Source organism: Chaetura pelagica, unplaced genomic scaffold (assembly GCF_000747805.2).
Source record: "Chaetura pelagica isolate M959 unplaced genomic scaffold, ChaPel_1.0 scaffold308, whole genome shotgun sequence".
Taxonomy (NCBI): Eukaryota; Metazoa; Chordata; class Aves; order Apodiformes; family Apodidae; genus Chaetura; species Chaetura pelagica.
The window spans coordinates 1,429,831-1,454,440 of record NW_009954442.1 but is presented as its reverse complement, the minus strand read 5'-3'; the positions used below and the strand labels follow the sequence as shown (position 1 = coordinate 1,454,440).

The window sequence follows — 24,610 nt, the reverse complement described above, 5'->3', positions numbered from 1 at the left end:
GTAAATGGGAAAAACTGTGATCTGGAGCCTAAAGCAGGGAGAATTTCAACTGCAGCAGGACTGATCTGTAGTAAAATATTTTGCTTTCCACTTATTCCTAGAGTGATGGTGCCACTCCACAGCTGCTGCCTTGTTTATTCAGTTCAATGCAGAACATATGGTTCAATAAACCATCTCTCAAGTTTATATTCTAAAAATTCAAACCCTGGGCTTGCTGATGTGCTTTTTAAGCTTTGCCAAGTAACCCATGCTCCACTGTTCCTCACACTCAGTATTAAAAGCCAATGCTTACGAGACTAAATGTCCACAGAGAGATGGTGATTATACAGATAGGAATATTTACTCAAAGTAACCCCTTTGTAAAATGACAGAAAAAAAATCTGCTCACAATAAAACAGTCAGCCGAAAGCAAGGGAATGGTGGGTTAAAAAACTATGAGAGATAAAACTTCCCACTGAGGGTACTGTTCTCATAGTGTATTATGTCTCTACAGTAAGTGATTCACATTAGTCTTTTACTTTCAACCCATCACTGAAAGCATTATATAAGAGAAATTAAAATATCCCCATTTAAAAGACAAGGATTAGTGGTTTAGTTTTATTATTTAAGACATGCAGTTATTTTATTATTATCAACCATCCAAGTAAAAGGAACCATATTAGATTTTTTTGGCGATTCATGCAAAGCTAAAATCCTTTCCTTAATAATATCATTTATGCCTTCTGTGTCTCAGGAGTTTTAAGAATTACTGACTTGGAGCCACTGTACTTAGCCAAGTATAATGTTGTGGGAATTCAAACATAATATAGTTTGCTCTATTATCTATTTTAAAGTTGATATGTATTTCCTTAAAAATTATTTGTCATTAACTGCTGTGAGCTGCAAAAAAAGTCCTTTTATTTCCCTGGAATCACAGTAAAACAGTGTGACTAAAATATTTCACACTTACTGCATGTAGTGTTTTCTAAAATAATATTTTTTATTAGACCTATTTCTTGTAAGTTACAGCTTAAAAACTGGAGTGTTTAGCCAATTTTTCAGATGAGGCAATATAGAGAATACAGTGTAATTTTTATGCAGTTATGAAAAAAAGCTTGAATATTATTTTTTTTTAAATAAAAATCTAATTGTAAAAGTATGTAGCAACTGATCTTAATTATTTACTACTTTATGCCAAAACCCGTTGTTAACATCATACTATAAAAGTATTATGAAGCACTATTTTTAAAAGCAAATTAAATAGAACTGAGTCGAGAAAATAAAATATAATTTTTGCGTATATGAGAGACTGATCCTTACAGATGTCAAAAAGAAATTAATGCTACCAGGAAATCTTCTCTCACTTTCAGAGAACCTAAATACTAAAAAATGTGGGTTGAGATTTTTGTCTGTTTTATTGTTGGGGTTTTTTTGGTATAAGTCAATTTAGGCATAATGCTGAAGTTGGCAAAAAAAACACACATCAGGTACCAGGTCTACTGTATGAATTCATTATCATACCAGATTTTCAAATTATGGCTACCCTTTTTTCTTACTAATTTTGCTTCCATTCTTGAGAACATCTAAATGGAATGAAGAATGTGCACAAAAATTACAGCTTGAGAGTCCACGAAGAGGGCTTATGTCCTACCTCTGAAATACACCTGATAGGAAAGGCTAAACTCAAAAGACTTCAGTATTAAAAGCAGAAGCCACTATTTTCAATAAAAACTATTTTTTACAATTAAATAATGACAGAATTTTAACTTAGTATTTTCAGGAATTATTATAACGTTTTAAACTTTTTAAAATTAATTTTTCCATCACTGTATTTTATATATCTAATAGATTGATTATTTCCTAAGTTAACAACAAAGACAATCACAGCTGCTTTGAAGAAGAACAAATCCTTGTGTTTTTGTGAAAGCCCCACTTCAGTATAAAAATTTCTGGGAGAGAGACAAAAATGAAGGAGGAAAAAAGACAATGGAAAAAGTGAATTAATGAAATACAGAGGAATAAACTCAGAGGAAGACAGGAAAAAGAAGAAAGTATCTGAACCACGCTTTATGGAGTACAAGGAAATGGAAGAGAAAGTAAAACAGGAGAACTGGAGAAACAAAAAATCAAACACACAAAAAAGTGGGCTTGTCATTCTATATATGTAAGCCACAAAATATTAATAAAGCATAGGATGTATGAGGCTTCCCCCTCTAGTCTGAATCTCCCCTCTTTCAGGTTAAAATCATTACTCCTTGTCCCATCACTACAGGCCCTGCCAAAAAGTTTGCTCCCATCTTTCTTATAAGCCACCTGTAAGTATCAAAAGGTCACAATCAGGTCTCCCTGGAGCCTTCTCTTTTCCAGGCTAAACAACCTCCACTCTCTCAGCCTGTCTTTATAGGAGAGGGGGAGAAAAGCAGTGTAAAGGAGGGAAAGTAACCTACCTGCTGGCCACGCTTCTTTTCATGCAGCCCAGGATACATTTAGCTCTCTGAGCTGCAAGCACACATTGCTGGCTCATGTTGAGCTTTTCATCCAGCAGTACCCTCAAGTCCTTTTCCACAGAGATGTTCTGAATCCCTACAATTACCAGGCTGTATTGATACTGGGGATCGCCCCAACCCAGGTGCAGGACCTTGCAGTGATGATCAACTTTAACTGTGAATTAGAAGTGTCTACTTTAGACATGAAGCCAAGACACTCTGACACCCAGCAAGCAGTTACCTGCATTTTAGAGTGATTAATTAGGCATTAATATTTCTACAGAAGGCTTTTTATTCTTATAGGATAGAACTAGGTGCTTCTGAACACTCAAGAGTGTCTTAATGCACCTATTGTATTGATTGCATCTTTTATGCTACAGGGCAACTCATTGCTTCTGCATCCTGAGCAGGAAGTGTGAAGTCATAAAAAATCAATATAGAGGACACACTAAGCAGAGAGGTTCATCTTTAAAGTTACTGAATCAGGGCTTCAGAGAACATTATGTGTTTCTCTAAGACTTTTGAAGAATAACTTAATTATTAAAGTCCAGAAAAAGACAAGTTTCTGGAGTTTGGCATACTTGCCTCAGGGAATCTGAATACATACCATTTCCCAGATGAGTGCCCTACCTACTGGGCAAGATACAAGACTTTGGTGGAGTAATCCCATTTCACTTCTATTGAAGATAAGATCCCTGTGCAGAAAGCTATGCAAGATTTATGGAGCAGACCCAAGAAAAATAAAAGAGCTTAAGTTTTGCAACCCTGTTTTAGAAAACTGAATAAAGTGCATAAACTGTAGTGAGCAGGAAATGAATGCTCACAACTGGTATCTCTCACAGAGAGACAAAAATAATTTTCTAGTTGCTGATTTCAGACACCAGGAGATATTCCATGGCTTTTTAGAGCACAAAATCTGAATATCTGACTATCAGATACTCTAATCAATAAATGGGCAGTCTGATGCCCTGTCTAGCTGAAAAGAGGTGCCACTGCTCGGACCTTCTGCTGCACTTATTTACTGAAAATGAGATTAAGGTAGAGTACTATGTGTACTGAGGTGAAATAATCAGAAGAGTATTTCACACAAAGCTCTTCTATTTTTCTTGGGGTTTTTTTTGTTGTTGTTTTTTTAATAATCTATTATGGAATTACATCTTCAGACAGAAAGAGATTCATTGATTTCTACAGGATAATTACATTCTTATATTTAGGTCCATCAGAATGAAACAACTTATGAAATGAGAGGTAAAGCAAAATAAATTGAGAAACTATCAGCAGCAGAAACAACAGAGTGAGTTCACAGAGTGTTTGGAAAAAAATCACCAAACCATATTTTAATGAATGACCAATGAATAGTTACCAAAAGGTAGTGACAGGGTCACGGTTTGGGTCCAACACGATGACAAAGGAACAGCCTCATGTCCACTCACTCAGCTGTCCCCCCTCCACACACACACACACACTCTGGGATGAGGTCAAAGCTTATGGGTCAAGACAGGACAAGGAGGGATCTTCACCAAGTAAGATCCCAGGCAAAACAGACTCAACTTGAGGAAGAAATAGTAATTTAATTTCACACTAATCAAACACATACATGACACAGACAACACACAGAGCAGGGCTTGCATATGTTACCCCAGCCCTCCCTTCTTCCCGGGCCCAAATCCCTTTGTTCCCGGTTTCTCTCCCTCCTTCCCCCCAGCAGCACAGGGGGACAGGGGATGGGGTTTAGAGTCACTTCACAGGCTGGTGGTTCCTGCTGCTCCTTCCTCCTCAGGAAGAAAGATTCCTTACAGTCTTCCTCTGCTTCCCCATGGGGTCCCTCCCATGGGAGAGAGTCCTCCACAAACCTCTCCTTCATGAGTCCTTCCCACGAGGCCCGGAGCTGCTGCAGCCTGGGCTTCCCACAGAGTCACGGGGGCTTCGGGAACAGCCACCACCTCTGGCGCCGGGGTCTTCAAAAGCTGTGTAATCAGAGTCCACCGGCCACGACATCCAAGTCCAGTGGCCAAGTTCACCCCTTCTGGCACCTTCAGGGAATGTTCCACTATGTTTCTCCATGAGTGCAGGGGGACATCTGCCATCTTGCCATGGGTTACAGGGAAACTTCTGCTTGAGTACCTTCTTCCCTTTCTTCCTCACCAACCACCAGCATCACTCTGCTTAATTAGCATAGCTCTTCTCTTTAAGCGCTCTGCTCAGGTCTCATTTCAGTTCTTTCATATGTTAATCATGGAGACAAATCTATTGTCCTTTTAACGGCTCCTTGGCTGGCTTTGGAGCAGGGGGAACTTCTTAGCTTCTTAGGAAAGCCCTCCTGGGGCCCTTCCCCCGGTACCAAAAAACCCACCAAACCAGAACACACAGTCACTATATTTTAGTGCTTTTCTTAAGTAGTACCCCAAACACAGTTCTTGTAATATCTGCATAAACACTTGTGTTATGTGTAAAGTTTGTTCACCTAGCCATTGTATTGTGTACTGTGTATCTAGCTAGACATGAGCTTTTGTGCTGGGCAACTAGAACAATATGTGTTAAGTTGATAACACATTCCAGGAGACCGAAGTTGTTTATTCAAGCAACTGGAGCAATGTTTGTTAAGTTAATAAACACCTTCCAGGAGACCGAAGTTGTTTATTCAACCAGATGTGCTAATGAACTTTTGTCTCAGGAACAGGCCTAAGAACTGCCTGCTTCTGAACTTTGATATGTAAAACTTGAGATTACACAGGCGCAGAGTACACCACGAAAGACTATTAAAGAAGACACCTGAAAGAGGAAAAGTGTCCAGAGGAGGAGAGATTACTCCCTGGCACCCAGCGCTGTTACCTTGCTATTTTTGCTTGCTGTAATTAATAAATTTCTGTTTCATAACTCCGATTGGCTTGGAGTCTTTGATTCTCTAATACACTTGCATTGACTAAAGAAGGTGGGACTGCATCAACAGCAGAGTAAAACCAGGATGGTGGGGAAGGCCGTTGTTATATTATAAATACTGAATGCAGATGCAAGACATAAATGAAGACCTTTTAGAGTCTAATAATTCTCCCTTAAGACAATGTCTCATTCCTAACATCACAAGCAGACACTACTTGCAATTTAAAGTTCCTTGGCCTTAGTTCAGTCAGGTCTACTCAAGGATCTCAGGCATATGTAGGGTAAGAAAATGGACCACATTTGGAAAAAAAATGAAAAAAACCCTACTGCTTTAAAACTTGTAGTGGCAAGAACAAGACCTTTCAGATAGACTGGCTTGCACTTCTTCCTCAAGCCAAGTACACAGAACCACCAGAGAACTCTGAATATCTAAAGGTAGAGTTTTATACAGCACAGACTAGAAGATGACAACTTCTGAGAGATAGTGAAAACTCAAAACAGCTGAAAGGTTTTGAAAAAAAAGGCTGCCTTCTCCAAGTGTATCCTTTCAACGCAAATCTGTACTTTCAATCCAGCACCTGTCAGAGGCTTTTAACAAACACGCCATTTTTCCCCTCTGTCCCCACAGAAAAATCTCCTTCTCCTTCTAGGACAACCTAAAAGGCTTAGTTTTAGATCTATGCCTTGCTCTTCTTATAAATTACCAAACCTGTACTCCTTGAGACTATCTACTTGGTATATGCACTTAAATTCCAGAAAAGGATCTGAACTGAGCATATTCAGTTGTGCTGTGCAAAACTCAGATCCTCTCCCTTCACAAGAGCATTCAGTCTGAGACCAAACTGAGCACTCAGATCAAAGTGATCAGGCAGTCATTTAAAGAATGCTGAACCCCCCCCCCACCCCCCGCAGAAAGCAGCTAAAATCCCTATGTAATAGATACACTGTTCTCAAGCCCTGTTACAGCCATCTGTTACACAGTCACTGAAATGAAGAAAAGTTAATTTTCCTACCTGTGACTGTGGAGGAGTGCATTGAAAGCCAATCCGTCAGACCAGCTACTGGTGAAATTGATAACATTGACCTGTGGGTAATTACGAGTTGATTGGCGGACCCAGCTCAGCAAAATCTTTTCACTGTTTGTCTGCTGCAGTCCAGCCATGATGTTTTTCATTACATCTTTGACCTGCAACAAGAGACAGAATTCCAGTGATTTAACTTAATCATTAAAAGCTGAGTTGTTTTTTTTTTTTTGTTTGTTTTTTACCTGAAAAAAACACTTCCGTTGTCTAGATTTAAGCCTTAAAGAAAAGCATTCTAAGTAATTACAAAACATACTGAGTGTCACAGTATAATGACAGTTCACTTGAAGACAACTGATACTGACTAGTTGGCCACCACTGCATTGGTACACCACTGCTGTACTTTTCTCTCTGTGACAGGTGAAGCGATCTATGCATGAACAGAGATGGAACAAACGTTTTCACCATTTATGGGAACAGAACTCATTCAAGCTAAGTATTTCTCCTTGTGGATTTCTTTGCTCTGAAAATACATCCCTAGTTAATACGATACCTTATAGGAAAAGTTGATTTAATGATGAAGAGCATTCTTCTCTCACTGACAGAGTTGAAATAAGTACCAAAGCAAAATAAACGTGCTCAGTGCACCACAGATAATGCTTTTGACTTAAATGTGCAAACCATATCTGCATACATGCACTTGAATGAAAAGTGAATTTCATTGCATGCATTAAAGGAGTATTGTATCTGTTCCATTTTATTTTATTTTTTTATAATGAATAGTTAATATTCCTCTTTCATTAGAGAAAGGCCACAGAGTGACAGTTATTATTTTACAAACAGCAATTAATTCTGAGAGCTTCTAAAATATGCCTGGAGTTTGACACAATGTCAAGTTGATGATGTATTTCTTAGCAGCTTTTTAACCAAGAGCACCCAAAAGTTTATAATTTATTTTCTTTTAAAGTAATTCCTTTTAAATCATTGCTTTCTCCATATAGCTTATAAAGATTACTAGCTCTTTTAAAATACTCCTTAAGATATAATTTAACTCTAAAACTGCTCATTATTGCTTATTTGCTTATCCTGTAAACAGCCAATACAAGTCAAAGAACAAAATTCAGAGCAGAAGCTACTTTATGATAAAGGATAGACCATTCTGAAATTGTGAAAATCATTAGATAATATGCAGAAGCGGTAATCTCAAAGAATATTCAACAACAAAAAATCATTACTATGACACTGTAGGAAAAAAACCAACACAAAACAAATATCATTCTATTGTTCAGTCTGATAAGTTGTTTGCTAGATTCACAGTAATTAATTCAATTATTTGAATAAGTGAAGATAGGAGTTTCTAAAAGAATGTCTTGCTTTTACATCTCAGATGTGTGCTACCAAAAGAGTAACAGTGCCTTCTATTTTCCTTTTGAAACTTAGGTATACATTTAATGTTGTATGTTACTAGTTTCTGAGATGGGAAGAGAAACTGATCTTCCCTAAATTTCATGGGACACTTTCCTGACTTTAGCCTAAGATTGTAATCTGCATCACCAAAAATTATTATAAAATTCTGTCAGATAAGAGTATCAGTCTTTTGTATTGTATTTAAGCACCAGGAGACAAGAAGTTAAGAAAATGAGGAAATACACTGTTTAGTTTTATTTCATACATCTGAGTGGGTATTTTGAGTTTCTAGTTAATATTTTCAGTGTCTTCATTACTGAGAACTGCCAAAATAATTTAAACAATTTTGCAACAAGCTAAGAGATGTGCCTTTTATATTTGAAGGCAAAACCCCTTTTTGCCTATCAAAATGCAAAATTTTGTTTTTCATTAATCCAGGAGCTAAAAAGATAAAAGATTTCAAGATTATAATCTATTGCACCAAACTTTAAAAATATGAAAGACTGGAAATACTGAAATTATGGTAATAGAGAATTGTTCAAGCCTGGGTTTCATTGCTCATTTTGAGTTTTTTATCATGTGGTTGTACTTGCAAATGCAGATTTATCGAAATATTTTATGCAAACTGTAACATTTAAAAAACACAAAACCCATTCTTATAAAAGAATAGCTGAATGAATGCAGAAACATGATTTAGAAATATAAAAATTCATAACATATAGGAAAGATCAAGTGTTGGGGTTGACATTAACATAAGAGAAAAGAGCAATAAGTATTAAGAGAGGTAATTATGAAAAAACAATAAAACAATGGACCATTATTCAGAAGTATCTAGGTGATAGTTTTCCTCTTGATTTAAAGAGATGAAGCCAAAACCTTAGCATTCATTTCTAGTTATGAGCAAATTAATACAAAATAGCTTCAAACTCATCTTGCTAAGTTTAATATGCTGGCAGTAGATAAAGATTTACTCTCATTTTCCTGCATTTCTTTGCAGCACTGAAGATCATTAAATTTGTGACTCTTTCTTGTCTCCTAGGGAATGGCAGGCATTTAAAATAACAAAGTAAAAGGGTCTGATCTCATTCTAAATGCTGAGGTCACTTCCTATTCAGTGAGAAATGGTGGAAAACTCCACTTCTAAAAATGGAGCCACCTTGCAACCTCAAGTGCCCTGAGGGGTGCTGTCATCCCTCTCACCTCAGCCAGCAGCTCAGCAGCACCACACAGCACCTTGCCACCCTATGCCATGCCACACCATACCACACTGCTGCAGACAAAGTGCCACACTGCCCACAGGGCTGCTCGGCTCTGAAGCAAGATCAGCGTCTAAGCAAAAAAGCGCTGGCTGACATTTGACATCTGTGGATAAGAGAAGAGAAGACATCACCTACACTGACAATTGCAAAGCATTCAACACTGTCCTACACATTCACAAAATCACAGAATCCCAATATTGGAGAATGTTAGGTGTTGGAAAGGACCTTTGGAGATCATTGAGTCCAACCCTATGCCATAGTAGGACCATCACAGAATCTGGGGCAGGTCACTCAGAAAAGCATCCAGATGGGTCTTGAAAGTCTCAAGAGAAGGAGACTCCACAACCTGCCTGGGCAGCCTATTTCAGTGTTCCATCACCCTTACAGTAAATAAGTTTTTCCTCATGTTGAGGTGGAATTTCCTGTGTTCTAGTTTTCATCCATTGCCCCTTGCCCTATCACAGGGAATGACTGAAAAGAGATTGGCCCTTTCTTCTTGACACCCAGACTTCTAATATTTATATATAAGATCCTCTCTCAGTCTTCTCTAAACAACCCCAGGTCTCTCAGTCTTTCCTTATAAGATAGGTGTTACAGTCCCTTAATCATCCTCACAGCCCTCTGTTGGACTCTCTCAAGGAAATCCCTGTCTCTCTTGAACTGGAGAGCCAAGAACTGGACTCCATACTCCAGGTGTGGTCTCAATAAGGCAGAGTAGAGGGGGAGGATGACCTCCCTTGACCTGCTGGACACACTCTTCTTAATGCACCTCAGGATGCCATTGGCCTTCTTCACCACAAGGGCACATTGCTGTTCCATGGATAATTTGTTGTCCACCAGGACTCCAAGGTCCTTCTCCACAGAGCTGCTTTCTAGCAGATCAGCTCCTAGTCTGTACTGGTGCATGTTGTTTTTCCTTCCCAGGTGCAAGACTCTAGACTTGTTCTTGTTGACCCTCATTAGGTCCCTCTTTGCCCAGCTCTCCAGTCTGTCCAAATCTCGCTGAATGGCTGCACAGCCTTCAGGTGAATCATCCAGTCCTTCCAGCTTTGTGTCATCACCAAACGTGCTGAGGATACACTCTGTTCCCTCATCTAAGTCATTGATGAAGATCTTGGATAGGACTGTACCCAGCATTGATCCCTGGGGACTTCACTAGTAACAGGTCTCCAGCTAGTCTCGGTACCATTGATCACCACTCTCTGGGCTCTAGAATTTAGCCAGTTCTTAATCCAAGTCAATGTCCAGTCTTCCATCCCACACTTCCAGAGCTTTTTCACAAGGATGTTACGGGAGACACTGTTAAAAGTCTTGCTAAGGTCAAGGTAGATAAAATCCACTAGTCTTGCTGCATCTATGCATTCAGTCACAACATTGTAGAAGGCTATCAGCTTAGTCAAACATGATTTCTCTTTGGTGAAGCCATGCTGGTTACTCCTGATAACCTTATTCTCTTGCATGTGCTTAGACATGACCTCCAGTATGAGCTACTCCATCATTTTTCCAGGGATGGAAGTGAGGCTGAGTGGTCTGTAGTCTTCTGGATCTTCTTTCTCACCCTTTTTGAAGTCTGGAGTAACCTTGGCTTTCCTCCAGTCCTCAGTCACCTCTCCTGTTTTCCATGATCTTTCAAAAATGATGGGAGAGTGGTAGAGCAATATCAGACAGCTCTCTCATACACCCCTAACACCCTGGTCTCTAAATTGGAAAGATATTATTTAGAGGATGGACCATTCGGTGGATAAGGAAACAGCTGGATGGTGGCACTCAAAGACTTATGGTCAATGGCTTGATGTCCTAATGGAGACCAGTGAAGAGTGGCGTTCCTCAAGGGTAGATACTGGGACTGGTGCTCTTTAGCATCTTCTTGGCAACACGCACAATGTGATTGAGTACATCTTTAGCAAGCTTGCTGAAAATACCAAGCTGTGTACTGTGGTCAATATGCTGGAGGGAAGGGAGGTCATCCAGAGGAACCTTGAAAGGCTTGAAAGCTGGGCCTGTGCAAACTCCATGAAGTTCAACAAGGCCAAGTGCAAGGTCCTGCACCTGGCTCAGGGCAGTCCCAAGCACACATACATGCTGGGTGGAAAACTGATTAAGAACAGTCCTAAGAAGAAGGACTTGGGGATGTTGATTGATGAGAAGCTCAACATGAGCTAGCAATGTGCCCTTGCAGCCCAGAAAGCCAACTGTATCCTGGGTTTCATCAAAAGAAGTGTGGCCAGCAAGTCAAAGGAGGTGATTTTCCCCCTGTACTCCACACTTGTGAGACCCCACCTCAAGTCCTGTGTCCAGTTCTGGAGCCCCCAACACAAAAAGGGCAAGGAGCTCATGGAGAAAGTCCAGAGTAGGCTGAGAGTTTGGGTTGTTCAGCCTGGAAAAAAGAATGCTCCAGGGGGACCTCACAGTGGCCTTCCAGTGCCAGAAGGGACCTTACAGGAAAGCTGGGGAAGGACTTTTTACAAGGGCATGTAGCGATGGGACAAGGGGGAATAGCTTTAAACTGGAAGTGGGTTGATCAAGGTTGGACATTAGGAAGAAATTATTTCCTCTGAGGGTGGTGAGACACTGGAACAGGTTGCCCAGGGAAGTTGTGTTCATTGCCAGGTTGGATGGGGCTTTGAGCAGCCTGGTCTAGTGGGAGGTGTTCCTGCCCATGCAGGGGGATTGGAACTAGATAATCTTTAAGGTCCCTTGCAACCCAAAGCATTCCATGATGCTGTTATTCTATGATATTGAGGTTAGAAGGAAGGTTTTGAAGGATTCTCTGTTATGAGGTACTCTTCAGAAGAAGCGATATATAGAAATATGAAGAGCTTTTGGACAGTAAGCTCCCTCAGTATCCAGGCTCAATCGCTACAGACATTTCAGTGTTTAGTAGGCTCTGCCTCTTATTATCAAATGATTACTTGGCCTCTGATACTATTTTATTTCTTCCTTCTGCTATCAGCAGAAAACAAAGCTTTAAGGCCTAGGAAACTCCAGCTTCTAGAGAAAAGAACTACTTGCTCTACTTTCGGGATGGACTTGTACTACAACAAGAAGAAAAGATTCAATTTTGAATAGAAGGGGAGAAAGTGTAACACTGGCATCACCACAGATACTTCTGAAATGTTAAACTGCCAAACAGAAAGCTCTGAACAGATGGGAAGACTGCTATTCTTGTCACCACACTGAGAAGCAGCCAAAACCATTGCTCCTAGACCTGGCCCACAGCAGTAGAGGACCTCTAATCTCCCCAGTGCAGGACTATGTCCTGTTGTCTGTGTGTGCGTAAGGTGAGTAGGAATACAGCACAATCCCAGGCTTGCACCACATCTGTTTCACCTAAACAAATTGCTGAGACCCATGACATTTTATAAGACTAGGACTTGGCTTCAGAATTCCAGCCCCTATGAGAGAGGGAAGGAAGAAAGAGCAAATCTAAAAAAAAATTATTCTTAAATCAAAATGTTTTCATTTTTCTCAATCAAATAGGGACCTTACAGCTCCCTGACAGAATGGCTTAGTATTTTCTATTTGCTATTATTTATGGTATTTTGACCGCATAGATTATATTTTTATAGCTAGAATCCACTAAACTCTTTCAAAGCATATTTTAAAGAACTATTTCAAGAACATTTTCATAGATGTTCAAGATGCCTATCAAAGTAAAGGATGTTCTTTGTTCATTGATTCAAGATGGATTGACAGAACTGTTAGTATTTCATGTCCACTATTATAATTCAAAGTAAAATAAATTGATAATTCTAATTAAAATCCCAGTCCTGCAAGAAGGACACATGCTTTTAATAGGCCTTCAAATGAGGCTGACTGTTGAAATGCACTCTGCTCTGCAATATTTGCCTTCTGAGTATGTGTAATATTTTGGTTTTTTCTTGAGAAAGTCAGAATTTTAGATGTGACTCTTAACAAAGATTTTTGTTAAGGTTTTCTTTCATGCTCTATATGAAAATAGATTTGCTCTTCAAAAAACCCACAACAAAGAACTTACAAGCTTCCACATAGAATGTTTTTCCATTCTTAAAGGTCTTTTTCAAATGTAAAAGTTGAGAAATTTTTTGTTTTATTTTGGTTTTGCTTAAATGTTAATGCAGCAGAGAGGCTGGAATCACAGAACTGTGAGAAAGAGGGCAGCAGCTTCAAGGGAATAGAAACTCTGATAGATTCAGTACCATAAAGAGCATTGGCAGCAGATGCTCAACTCAGAACAATGGCGCAACTTTTAATAATAATCTGAAAAATAAGCTAGATAAGAAAGGACACAACAACCACAAAGGCAATGTAGAGCCACAAGAGTTCTACTGAACAGAAATGAGAGTGGCAAAAATAAGTGAGATCTTGTCTGCTGCAATGCATCTACCATTACCTCTCCTTAGTGGCACTGCTGATAACCACTTGGATTGGAACTGCCTCATTATTCCTTTCAAACACCTTTCTTCTTTTGTCATCTCTTTTTCTGGTTTGAGGGGGTTTATGTTTGATTTAGGTTTTTTTTTGTTATTGTCTTTTTTTTTTTTTTTAACATTTTACACAGGGACTGACATTTTTGTAAAAGATGGTCTTGTCATATATAAGTACAGTTCTGTTGTAATGTAGTCCTGGATGCTGGATGTGAAACTGGAAAAAGCTTCTTGCCGGTTCATCTGCAACAAAATTACTCTCTACACAACTCAGATCTTTGATGTGCAGGCAGATAAACCTCATCTGGGTGACACTTCTCAGAACTGCAAATTCCAGTAATAACAAAGTGAAATGATTTGTAAAAGCAGGATTGCACCATAAAACACAAACTGCACCAGTAGAGTGAACTAATCATCTACTGTGTGTTATTGTTTGGGGGCTTTTAGTTATCCCACAGACTACAAAGAAATACAGTAGCTTTGATAAGTTATCATAGGTAACAAGATGTTTTGCTCAGCTGTAGAAAACTGGCAGGTAAGTTTGGGGCCTTGAGTCTTTAACAAAAGCTTCTATACTTCCAGTTGTTTAGTGCCAAGAAGAATCTGTGAGAGGCAAAATGGTACCAACAGGAAGAAGCACCCTTCTTTAAGCAGTGCTTACAATAGGTAAGATGGTGCCAAACTTTAAAAAGGGCAGAACAACCAAGGACATATTCCAGATCATGCAAATCACTTAAAAACTTAAAAGAAAATCTGGAAAAAAACTAAGAGATTTTCTCAACAGACCTCTAAATAATTTAGTTTGAAAAGTTCCCTTATTTTGAGGGAAACAGGCAGGACACCAATATCTCCTGAGTTTTGTTTTAAAAGAGAGAAGTCCAAGTACAAATCTGGTTTTATATTTTACTTTTTTTTTCAATAATTCATTGTTATGCAACAGCAACAGAGCTATATAATTATAATAATGGCTTCTTCTTGCTGACCAGGCTTTAACTACTCTTTAGAAAAGGAACTGAAATTGAATTCTCACCAAATCAGAAATTTATCTACAGAATTTTGACTAAAAAGAGAAGTCTAGAATATGCAGATCACTTCCTTTCAGTAAACCATGAAGAGAACAAACTGAAACACAGAACACAAAAATTAAGGACTGAATATGGACTGAGTCATTCTGACTATGCTGAGAAAGTGTCCCATCTTTATCCACTGCTTTATAAGTATGATCCTTTGCCTGTTCACACAAGGATAGTTCAGCTGAAGTCATGGGTAGTATCACAGCTGCTGTTATAGCCATCACTAGGCTCAAGATGAAGCTTGAAATGAGTTACGTATGTACTGCAAAGAAGTTGTGCTCCAAGAGCACGTCTGCTTTCAAAAACCTCACTAGACTATACCAGAGAACATGTGTATCTTCTGTGTTTGCAAGTATACCTGAAAAGGAATGGTGGGAAAAGCTGAAAGAAAAATGGCTATGTACACAGATGATACTAACTCACATCTTTAACACTTTGCTTCAGGTTAAAATATGAACAGATCAAAATATGAATTTGAACATGAATAGTCATCTCAGTCCATAATTCATATAAATTAAAACACAGTGATTCAAGGATTATTGGTATAAGTTGTACAGATAGGTTTCAGATTTCATCTGCTCTCAATAAGTAATTTAGAGCAATATTATGCAGTTAAAGTAGGAATATTGGAATGAGAGGAAGAAGTGATTTAACTGCAGCTTTCCTCTGTTGCTTTCACTAAAACATGTTTTGTAAAACTGGAAGAAAAATGTTCTCTAGTTCAATGTGGCTTTTGATACGAGTGTTCAGTTTTTAATACAAAGTCCTTCAAGCTTTGTTTCCCACCATATTTACAATTAATGCTAAGAAAAAACAGTAGATGATTGCTTGAGGAAAAGAGCAAACAGAAATGGATAGACTTTTAGCCAGATTCATATAAACACACGGACTCAGAGCATCTAGAAGCTAGGTGCTTTTTTTAATTTTTATTTTACTGCTGTCTCAGAATTTGTTTATCTAAGTGTTCCTCATTTACCATGTTGGGTTTTATGAGATCTGTATCTCTATATCTCTCTAAAGAGAAAACAAGCCAAATGAGCTACATCTGCTTCAATAAATTGTCAGAGTAGCACCTTTTTAGTGTTCTAAAAATAATTCTTTGCAGATGGGTCAGTAGCGAATAGCAATAAATGTGGTTATTTCATTACAATTTAAAAAGCCACTCTTTCTAAGATACTAAAAAGAAAAGTGACTATGAAAGCTATATACCCACATTGGTTTCATCTATCCATTTTTCTCACAGTAACTGTATTATATATTCTTTTGTAACATCTGACTGTGAAATTAGAGTCAAAAGAGCTGCTGCTAATGCTCTAAAACCTATTTTATCTTAAGTTTCTTAATGTCCTAGATAATATGTAAACAGATTGCCATAAAACTTGCTGATTTAGGACATTGTTTGCAATGTCTACAGTAACTTTTTATGTTATGGCTGGATAATAACAGAAAAAGATCCATGGAATAAAGGTACTTCATGGAAAGTAAGCAGTAGTGCCACCCACCTGCCAGTGGAGGATTATATTCCAGATCAAACCAAGGGTCAGCTTATGATTTCCATCCACAATGTCTGAGCTCCCAATATTTACCAAATCAACCTATTAAATAAACAACAGCAAATTGTGTAAGATTAATACCAAGCATAAGGTGTTGGTGTTATTTTCATACATTTAGTGCTAAACACTCTGTGGTGAGGGAGAGATAGGCTAGGGAAAATCTCTCATTTTCTTTCTGTTATCTAGTAAGCACTGAACTAATGTTTTATAAATGACACAATTAATGTGCTGGCAAAAGCAAGCAGTGGTCTAGAGTTCGAACATACAATTAAGACTAATACTTAATAATAACTCAAATATATTTAATATTAAACCTGTACAATTACAAATCACAAAACTGATGGGTGACACAGGAAAACTCTTGTATCACACTCCATACTACCTTACATAACATACTTTGCTGAAAGCTACATACACACATCTAGACACTTTAAAGACTTACAAACCCAAGCTTTTATTCTACATATCTAGATTAAAATAGAACTTATTTTGCTTAAAATTAAATTCTACACTGTATAAGACAAGGGTGAATTTGTTCTAGAGTACAGAGGAACCAATGAATGTGATCTAAGCGAGTCTTTTCCACATGAGTTTTCCCATTCATGTTGTTTTCCAGAATTACATTATACATTTGAAACTTCATAATGCTTTCTCATTTATCACCCTGGAATTTTCTTCCTTCAACATGTGAAATGATCCTTCATCCTCCCTCTCTTCTCATGCTGTTTAAATAAGAAAATCAAATTCAGCGATGTGACTGCAAGACAATACAAGCTGAGACCTGCATTTCTGGATGGAAACTATGGCTCTAAAATTTACATCCTCAGTGTTTCATAGATGCAGTTTTTCATCACCATAACTGATACTTATATGGTAAAGTACCCATTTCTTCACAAATTACTGTCTGCATATCTCTACTGCACTTCTGAAGATACTTGAAGTTAGTTCTATAGAATTACTAAAGATTTTGCACACTCAAAACAACCTTTTTTTTTTTTTTTTAATTTCGGTGCATCTAGGTATAGGTCATTTTTACTAATCAAAACCTGGCATTTTGTCAATAACTCTAAAATTCTCTAAAACACTTCTCTTTAAGTATTCATAATTTTTGTACTAATTCATTGTAGCCAGCAGTGTCTTGAAACGCTTCCCAGGTGGGACTTGAACTTTAAATCCTGATTCACAAACAGGGTCCACATTGCACGTTACCAACTACAAAGCTTATTATGGTACTATCTACATTTTCTACAGGCCGAATTCTCCATCTTTTTTGTGTTTGTTTTGTTTTGTTTTTTAGAAATGGAAGCCTGAATACACAGAACCTATATCTGTTTTACTGAAGCAGAGGAACACTTCCCAGTTTGCCTCAGCCTTGCCTGAGGCTATACTGGGGCAATCTCTTGCCTCAACACGACCAAGTTTCCTTAGGAGAAAAAAAAAAAAAAAGGTAAAACAGATTAACTGGAAGCCGTAGCACTTTTCAATTTATTACGATCCACATAACTGTAAAACCTCAGAGCAAGGATGGCACGTACCAGCAGAAAGATTTAGATTAGTCACAGGTTTTAAATAGATTTAGAACCATTGATTTTGCCTTCCTGAAGTCCCATGGAAATCACTCTTAGATTATTTTGAAGGTTGAGGAAATTGTTTCATAGGCAAGTCATTTGGCTTTATATTATTTTGATATAGTATATATATAGACACAACACTATTTTTTCTATTTAGTATAGCTTTTCATTACATATATGTAGTTATATATATTGGTTTTCATTACAATAATATGATGGCCACTGCATGACCATATCACTTTCTAAAGTAACATTTTTTTTCTTCTATATTCTTCAATTGGAAGACTGTGTTTTTTCTATATTTGAAAAGGGCTATTGTTGTGTTTTGGAAACTGAACAGCAATTATTTGATTTAGCTGATAGGTAGTAAATAAATACTTTAAAAAGCATTTACTATGAAAATTTGTAACCATACTCAAGGTATGCAATGAAAACTTTCTTGAACCGAGAAATAACATATTGCTGATTTTTTCCAACAATGTAAAATATTAAAGATTTGGAAGAAACAGAAGCTTAGCTTTCTGTTTACTAACGTGAAATTCCATTTCCCTAAACATTCCCTAAAAATCAAGCTGGAGGTCTTTATGTCAGTCATATAAGGTCACTTTCATTTACGCACAAATATTCAGACGGATAAGCAATACTTTAGGTTTATAAAATCGATAACTTTATTCAGCAGCTGAACTCAAGCATGTTTAGTGACCTACTGCAGCTATCAAGAAATCCAATACAATATGCAGCATGGAATACATTATCACTGTTCCATCACCTCTTACTGTTAAGTTTAAGCAAATTTTGCAGCTTATTTGAATTTATTTTTGAGGAGGAGATATCATATAATTAGTTGGTCACCGAAAATCTCTCCTAAAATTATGGGTTCACTGAGATGCTTGCATAACGAAGATGTTATGAGAATATTTACTTAAAATGATGCGCAGACTACTGGTTTGAAAAGTATACCTTGACAAAGTAGAATGGAAAGTGGTTTTGATGTGAATAATTTCCTTAATGTTATGCACCATAAGGAACAGGCATCAATGAAAATTTACCAAAAAGATTTATTGTAGTGAAAGCTGCTGTTTTTCAGACATCATAACTGTCAGATCTTGTAATTAGATATTTTGATAGGTAGCACCTTCTAACCAGGTATGGATGACTTCTTGTAGTTAACCTTTTAAAATGCATTTTAAACACCATGTACTACCATAAAATTGTGCATGTTGATCAGTATTCAGAGAACATCCATTATATTATTCAAACATTTGCTGGTAGCAGACTTTAAACTCCTTGAAATACATTCCACCCTGATACTGAATGACAAAGTATCCAAGTCACATCAATAAAACTGCCTGAACTCCAGTAACTGTACACTGCAGGCCAGAGTTTGATCCAACACTTACAACGCATGAAGTAAGCTACCTATAGGATGTTCTGACTCCGGATGATGACTTACATTATTTCTCCGCAAAACCTGCAGTGCTTTGTTGACATTGTTTAGAGCGTGAACTCTTGTGGAACCCTTTTCTTTTGCCTACAAAGAAAATAAAACAAATCTTACTGCCCAAAATCAGAAACTAGAAAACACTATATGTAACCCAAATCTTATATTACACTCATAGATCTCTCTTTCATAAGTTTATAAGTGACAACATTATCATACATTGCACATCCACGGATTCCCAGTATGAAATAAAGGGAACTGTGAAACACAGAAGGTAATTCAGTATCTTGACATTCTTCAGTGAATGAATAATTGAAATATATATAAAATCAGATAATTCCAGGCTGTTTTTATGATTAGTTTTCTTCTCCATGGCAGAATTTAGGAACATTACTATGACAACTAAACAGAAAAACATGAGTTTGTTTAATATTCATTTACACATATATTCTCTCTGGATTTTGATTCTTAGGCTCCAGCATACTTCATTACTCTTTTATGAAGAAGTTTCAAAGAAAGCTCACAAGTTCACAAACTCCAAGCAGGAACACAAGAGAAGATATTCAAACAATATGTGTGATGTGTTGCTTTAGAATTTTCAGGTTAATAAGAGCAAGCTGTTCTCTGTTTTTAGACATGTACCATGGAGACCGTAGGTATGAAATTTATTAGCAAAATATTCTAACTCTTATATTAAATTCTATTTCATGTATGTGGCACAAACATACATGGATAAATTCCATCTAAAATCTAAATATCTAAATGAACCCTGCTTCAGAATTTCTCTTTGCCACATTTCTTCAGTAAGTGCATAAGCCAAAGTTGAACACTGCCATTGTAATGCTTCAATTGTAATGTTTCCTGTATTTCTAATTAAAGTAAAAAATAATCAGATCTCTAAAAAATACTATTTGCATAGGCCTTCAGCAGTGGTGGAAATAAATGAACAAAACCTACTACAACTTTCACTATATCAAGACTTCAATACACAGTAAGTATTTTAATATACACATACAATTTTTTTGCCTGTAAGGCATTCCAGGAGCTCCAGAATTCTTCGTCCATCTCGAAAATCATTAAAAAGATCTTCAATGTAACGTTTTCCAAACTGAAATGAAACAATGCTTTAGTTAATTCTAACAACAAAAAAAGGAAGCATCAAATTGCTAAAATAAGATGAGAGAGATGTGAAAGCCACTGTCTTGCAAAGTGGTGTATTCCACCTGTGTAAATATACTGTGCTATCTAATAAAATAACAAATATTAAATATATGGTGTAAAGTATAAGAGGAAAATATCTTACAACTAAACTAATAGCATCCTTACACATACGTTTTTTGACAGGGTCTCTCTATTGGATAAGAGAAACTGATGCCTACTTTATTTAATACCTTTTCTTGTAGTATGGAATGTATATCCTTTATTGCCTCTTAAAATAACATGATTTTTTATAAAATGCTGCAGAATCAAAAATTTATAGTTTGTAAACACAACATTAATTCAAATACTTAAGCCAGAACTAAATACTAGAGAAGCTAGAACAGAAACTGGACTTGGCAATTAAAGTACAATTAACAAGAAAATAAGAAAAAGTTTGTCAAGAAACTTGTTTGTGAAAACAAAATTTAAAAATCCAAAAACCTAGAAAGAGATACCAAGTTCAAGTGCCTAGCAGGCACTCTATTGTGTGACAGAAACAAACCTGGAATTACATAAAGTTTCAGGTTTATTCTACAGAGAGTCTAAGAAATATACCTCTGTTAATAGGACATGCTTGGAATTCAACTGGATCAGGGCCTCATTACTGTAAGTGGCTAAAAGATAGTTCACACTTTGTACATAGAATTAGCAAAAGACAAAAATAAATACTTACGATTTTCCCCTCGTGAAAATGGTAGAAGGCGATTTATTGTTTCTAAAATTCAAGCCAAGATTCTGATCTGATGCTTTGACTAACACATTAAATTTTAGCAATATAGAAATACAATTTTGTATAGTTTAGTCACTGTGTGATTTTTACGAGCAGCTATAAATTCTGACATTTTTGTATGTATGAGAGCTATTGAGAACCACAGTAAAAAACAGTGATTATTTTGTGCAGTGGCAGGTATTCACATGTTCACATTATTTCTAATCTGTGAAATTTCACCGATGCTTTGATTTGAGAGGAAGCATCAGTATTTTAATTTGCTAGAATTGTCAACATGCTGACATACATTGCACATCTCCCATTATTACCACTGAGCAATGTAGAAGAGGGAGTCCAAATTACACAGAAAACATTTGCTTTCCTGTCAGCAGTGTTGTTCTGGTATTCATCACAACGCTCATTAGAGCTAGCTGGGAATTTTATAAAAACTTATTTTGTGAGACTTCGAAGGTTTCTTACACAGGGGACAGAATTAAGGACAGTTTCTTGTGCTAGAATTATTTTTTTTTCCTCGATCAATAAATCTTTATGTGTACAGCCCAAACTTTAGTGCTGTCGACTAATATGGCATGACTCTTGCCCTCTTTTCTCTCTGACTGCTCATCAAGCAGGAGGTCCCTTCAATTCCTCCTTTTTTTACTAAGGTTTTGTTTCTAAATCTTTGTTTTCTAGGCAGATTTCACACCCTGCACAACTCATTCCAACTTAGAGCTACTTAGTGCTGCTACTTTATTATGTAAATTACCTGAAAGCTAGTACTGAATAGATTCAGAAATGGTTTACTCACCCTGTTCAACCTCTTAAATTATTTGTTTATCTATTAATACCCAGCAATTCTGTTTTGCATTTAGTGTGAGAAATAGTTTTGAAAAAATTATGGTATGAACCATCGTGCCATTATCCAAGACAAGTCATGCATGGTATTTCTTAAGTTTTCTATTACTTACTCTATACAGCACAAATTTAAAATTAAAACATATGACTAAATCAGAGAGACTTTATTTTGTTCCATATTTTATTCCCGAACCTTGTAGAACAAAAGTGATTTTTGCTGGGGGCAAGCACAAGACCCATGCACTTCTAAGGAAACATTTTAACATTCTTTAGAAAGTTGAAGAGATCAACTGGCCCTTCTGTAGCACTATGAAAGAGTTGTGTCCATAATGTTCCTGAATCACTCTGGGAATATGAGCACAATAACACTTTGATAATAATTATATTGCTTTGTATCATAAGGGAAAAATCGAACTAGCCTTCTTAACTGTGTCTGTCTGTTTTCCTTTTTGCAGTATTTAAGCTATTCATAAGGCTTAGGTGGAAATTCATCTAAGACAGCCAAAAGTTGTGCTTGAAAAAAAATAAAATTATTTATATATATATATGTATATATAGAGAAGACACAGCATTGAAGACACAGCATGGCAGCATCCCCAGCAGGACATATTAATTACAAATGTATTAAAAGTAAACTTTAAAACAAAAGTACAATTGCTTTTTCAGGGTCTTGTATGCCTTCCATTAATCAGCAACTAAAAACACCTTAAGACTGTACTGCTGCCACACTTACTATCTTTACCCTGAAGAAGGTTACTACTATTCTGGCAACAGCATAATTAAGTCTTCTCAAATAGATAGAATGTCTTCATTGGATTGACACTGCAGTAAGTCCATAGAAGCAAAAGGCTCAGGGATGCATCAAACAAATTCATTGTGTCATTGAAAAGTGCCTGTGGTATGAAGCTTTGAAAACAATGAAAAAAAAATGAAAAAACAAGTATGGCTAGTCAATGGCTTTCTAAAACTAATGCCTAGTCCTCTATTACAAAATTATTGTCAGAAATAACCTTGTTTATTTTATTTTTTTTTTAGGTTGTGATCTATAGCCACTGCCCTTTACATAAAGACAAATGTTCAGAAGAATCTCCTGTGCCATTTGTATGCATGTTGATTTGTTATTCCCTTTATATTTACAAACTTAACCAAAACCTAATTAAAAAATAATAATAAAAAAAAACCCTAAAGCAGCTGTATGCTGGATTGTTGGTACACACTTAGTTTTTCTTCTTCAAAACCACAATGATGGAAGAGATGGAGGAAATAAGGGAAACTACAGGACAGAGGAAGGACAGCAGATACCATTCATGAGGCACAAACTGACTTTTCAATTGGTACTAATTTCCCAGCTGGTAGTTTGACTGGCAGCAATATGGAACTAGAAATAATTGTATAATCTTAATCAATATATAATGTATCTATAACATTAGTCAAGCAGATCAGCAAATTAATTATAATATCTCTCTTCCTTAGTTGCTTATTTCAGGGAGACCAGCAATTAATGGAGGAATTTGAGGCATGGATGGAAAGGACAATAAGAAAAAAATTGTATATAATAAAGAAAAAGAGGGAATAACTCTAAAATTGAAGCTAAAATAAAAAGAAAGAAATTAATTTCTAGAAGCAGGACTAACAAAAGGAAATTCTAAGATAGGAACTTGTTAGACTCTTCATGATAAGAAAGACTCCAGGGATTTAAGTCTGTGGCAGCTTTTGGTATTATTTTAACCTACTGTCTTCATGTTAAGCAAAGGTCAAAAAAATAGACAATTCTCTTTATTTAGATGACACAGCTGTTGGATCCAACTGCTAATCTTTACAAAACATAAAGGGCTTGAAGGAAATCCAAGGGATTTATTTTTAAATGGAAATCACCAAAAATGTGATAAAGAAGGAAAGATAAGTTTCTGGTTTTATTATGGATGAAATTAACCCTCCAACTTAAATAAGGACATAGGAAAGCTCTGACTAGAATTTACAAAATACATCTGTATGAAAAAAATAAAATAAAATCCTGTAATACCATGGTCAACTACACAAGCCTTAGTCTTAGAATTACAGGGTAACATACAATTAACATATTGGGAAAACATGAGCTCCTGCTGTAGAGAGTGAAGAATGCTTAGAGTATTCCATGTACTCACTCAACTGCATATACGTATGTACATGCACATACATATTCTAAAATGCTCTCAGTATTAATTAGACCAAAATAATATCTGATGTGTGTTACTTATTTTCCAAACGCAAACAGCAACCAAACCAATCGTATGCCAATGAATGTTACATAAAAAGACAAAAGCAGATGGAAAAGAAACAAAAAGGAAAATCAGTGAATACACTGAAAAAAAGTGTTGATAGTAAGTGTAGGTGTTTTTTCTGTATGAATATATTTAGAAATCTTAAAATATCAAGCTCCATTCTGTCAATCTGACTGCTGTCTACCTGCACCATGTCAAAGTTTAACACTGGACTAGCAATTAAACAGATGACAGATGCTCTTTATTAAAACCTCTCCCTTTCCAGAAACAGAAAGGAAAGAGAATATGGAAGAGAGACTTATGGGGGTTGGAAACTAAACTACACAGCTTTAATAAAACAATAATTATTAAAATGAAAATAATGAAATATATAAAAATATACACAAACCAGCTATCATGCTCCCTCCTCATGTCACCACTGAGGCTGCAGGGCAGGTCCCAGGAAAGTCCCGGACTTGACTTCTGGAGCCAGTGACAGGCAGGAGTTGGATGCAGGGATGGACCCATT

General features: G+C 36.7%; 1 protein-coding gene across 1 annotated transcript in view; it reads right to left on the bottom strand.

Moving 5' to 3' along the window:
- The window catches only part of DMD (dystrophin), a 909,379-nt gene that overhangs the window by 809,714 nt on the left and 75,055 nt on the right, over positions 1-24,610 (bottom strand). Inside the window, exons 2-5 of the mRNA XM_010004489.1 lie at positions 20,093-20,185; positions 19,090-19,167; positions 16,015-16,107; positions 6,359-6,531 (exon numbers count right to left, since the gene is read on the bottom strand). Of these exons, the coding sequence (XP_010002791.1) occupies positions 6,359-6,519 (161 nt within the window). The 5' untranslated portion in view covers positions 6,520-6,531; positions 16,015-16,107; positions 19,090-19,167; positions 20,093-20,185. The remainder of the gene's footprint in view (positions 1-6,358; positions 6,532-16,014; positions 16,108-19,089; positions 19,168-20,092; positions 20,186-24,610) is intronic.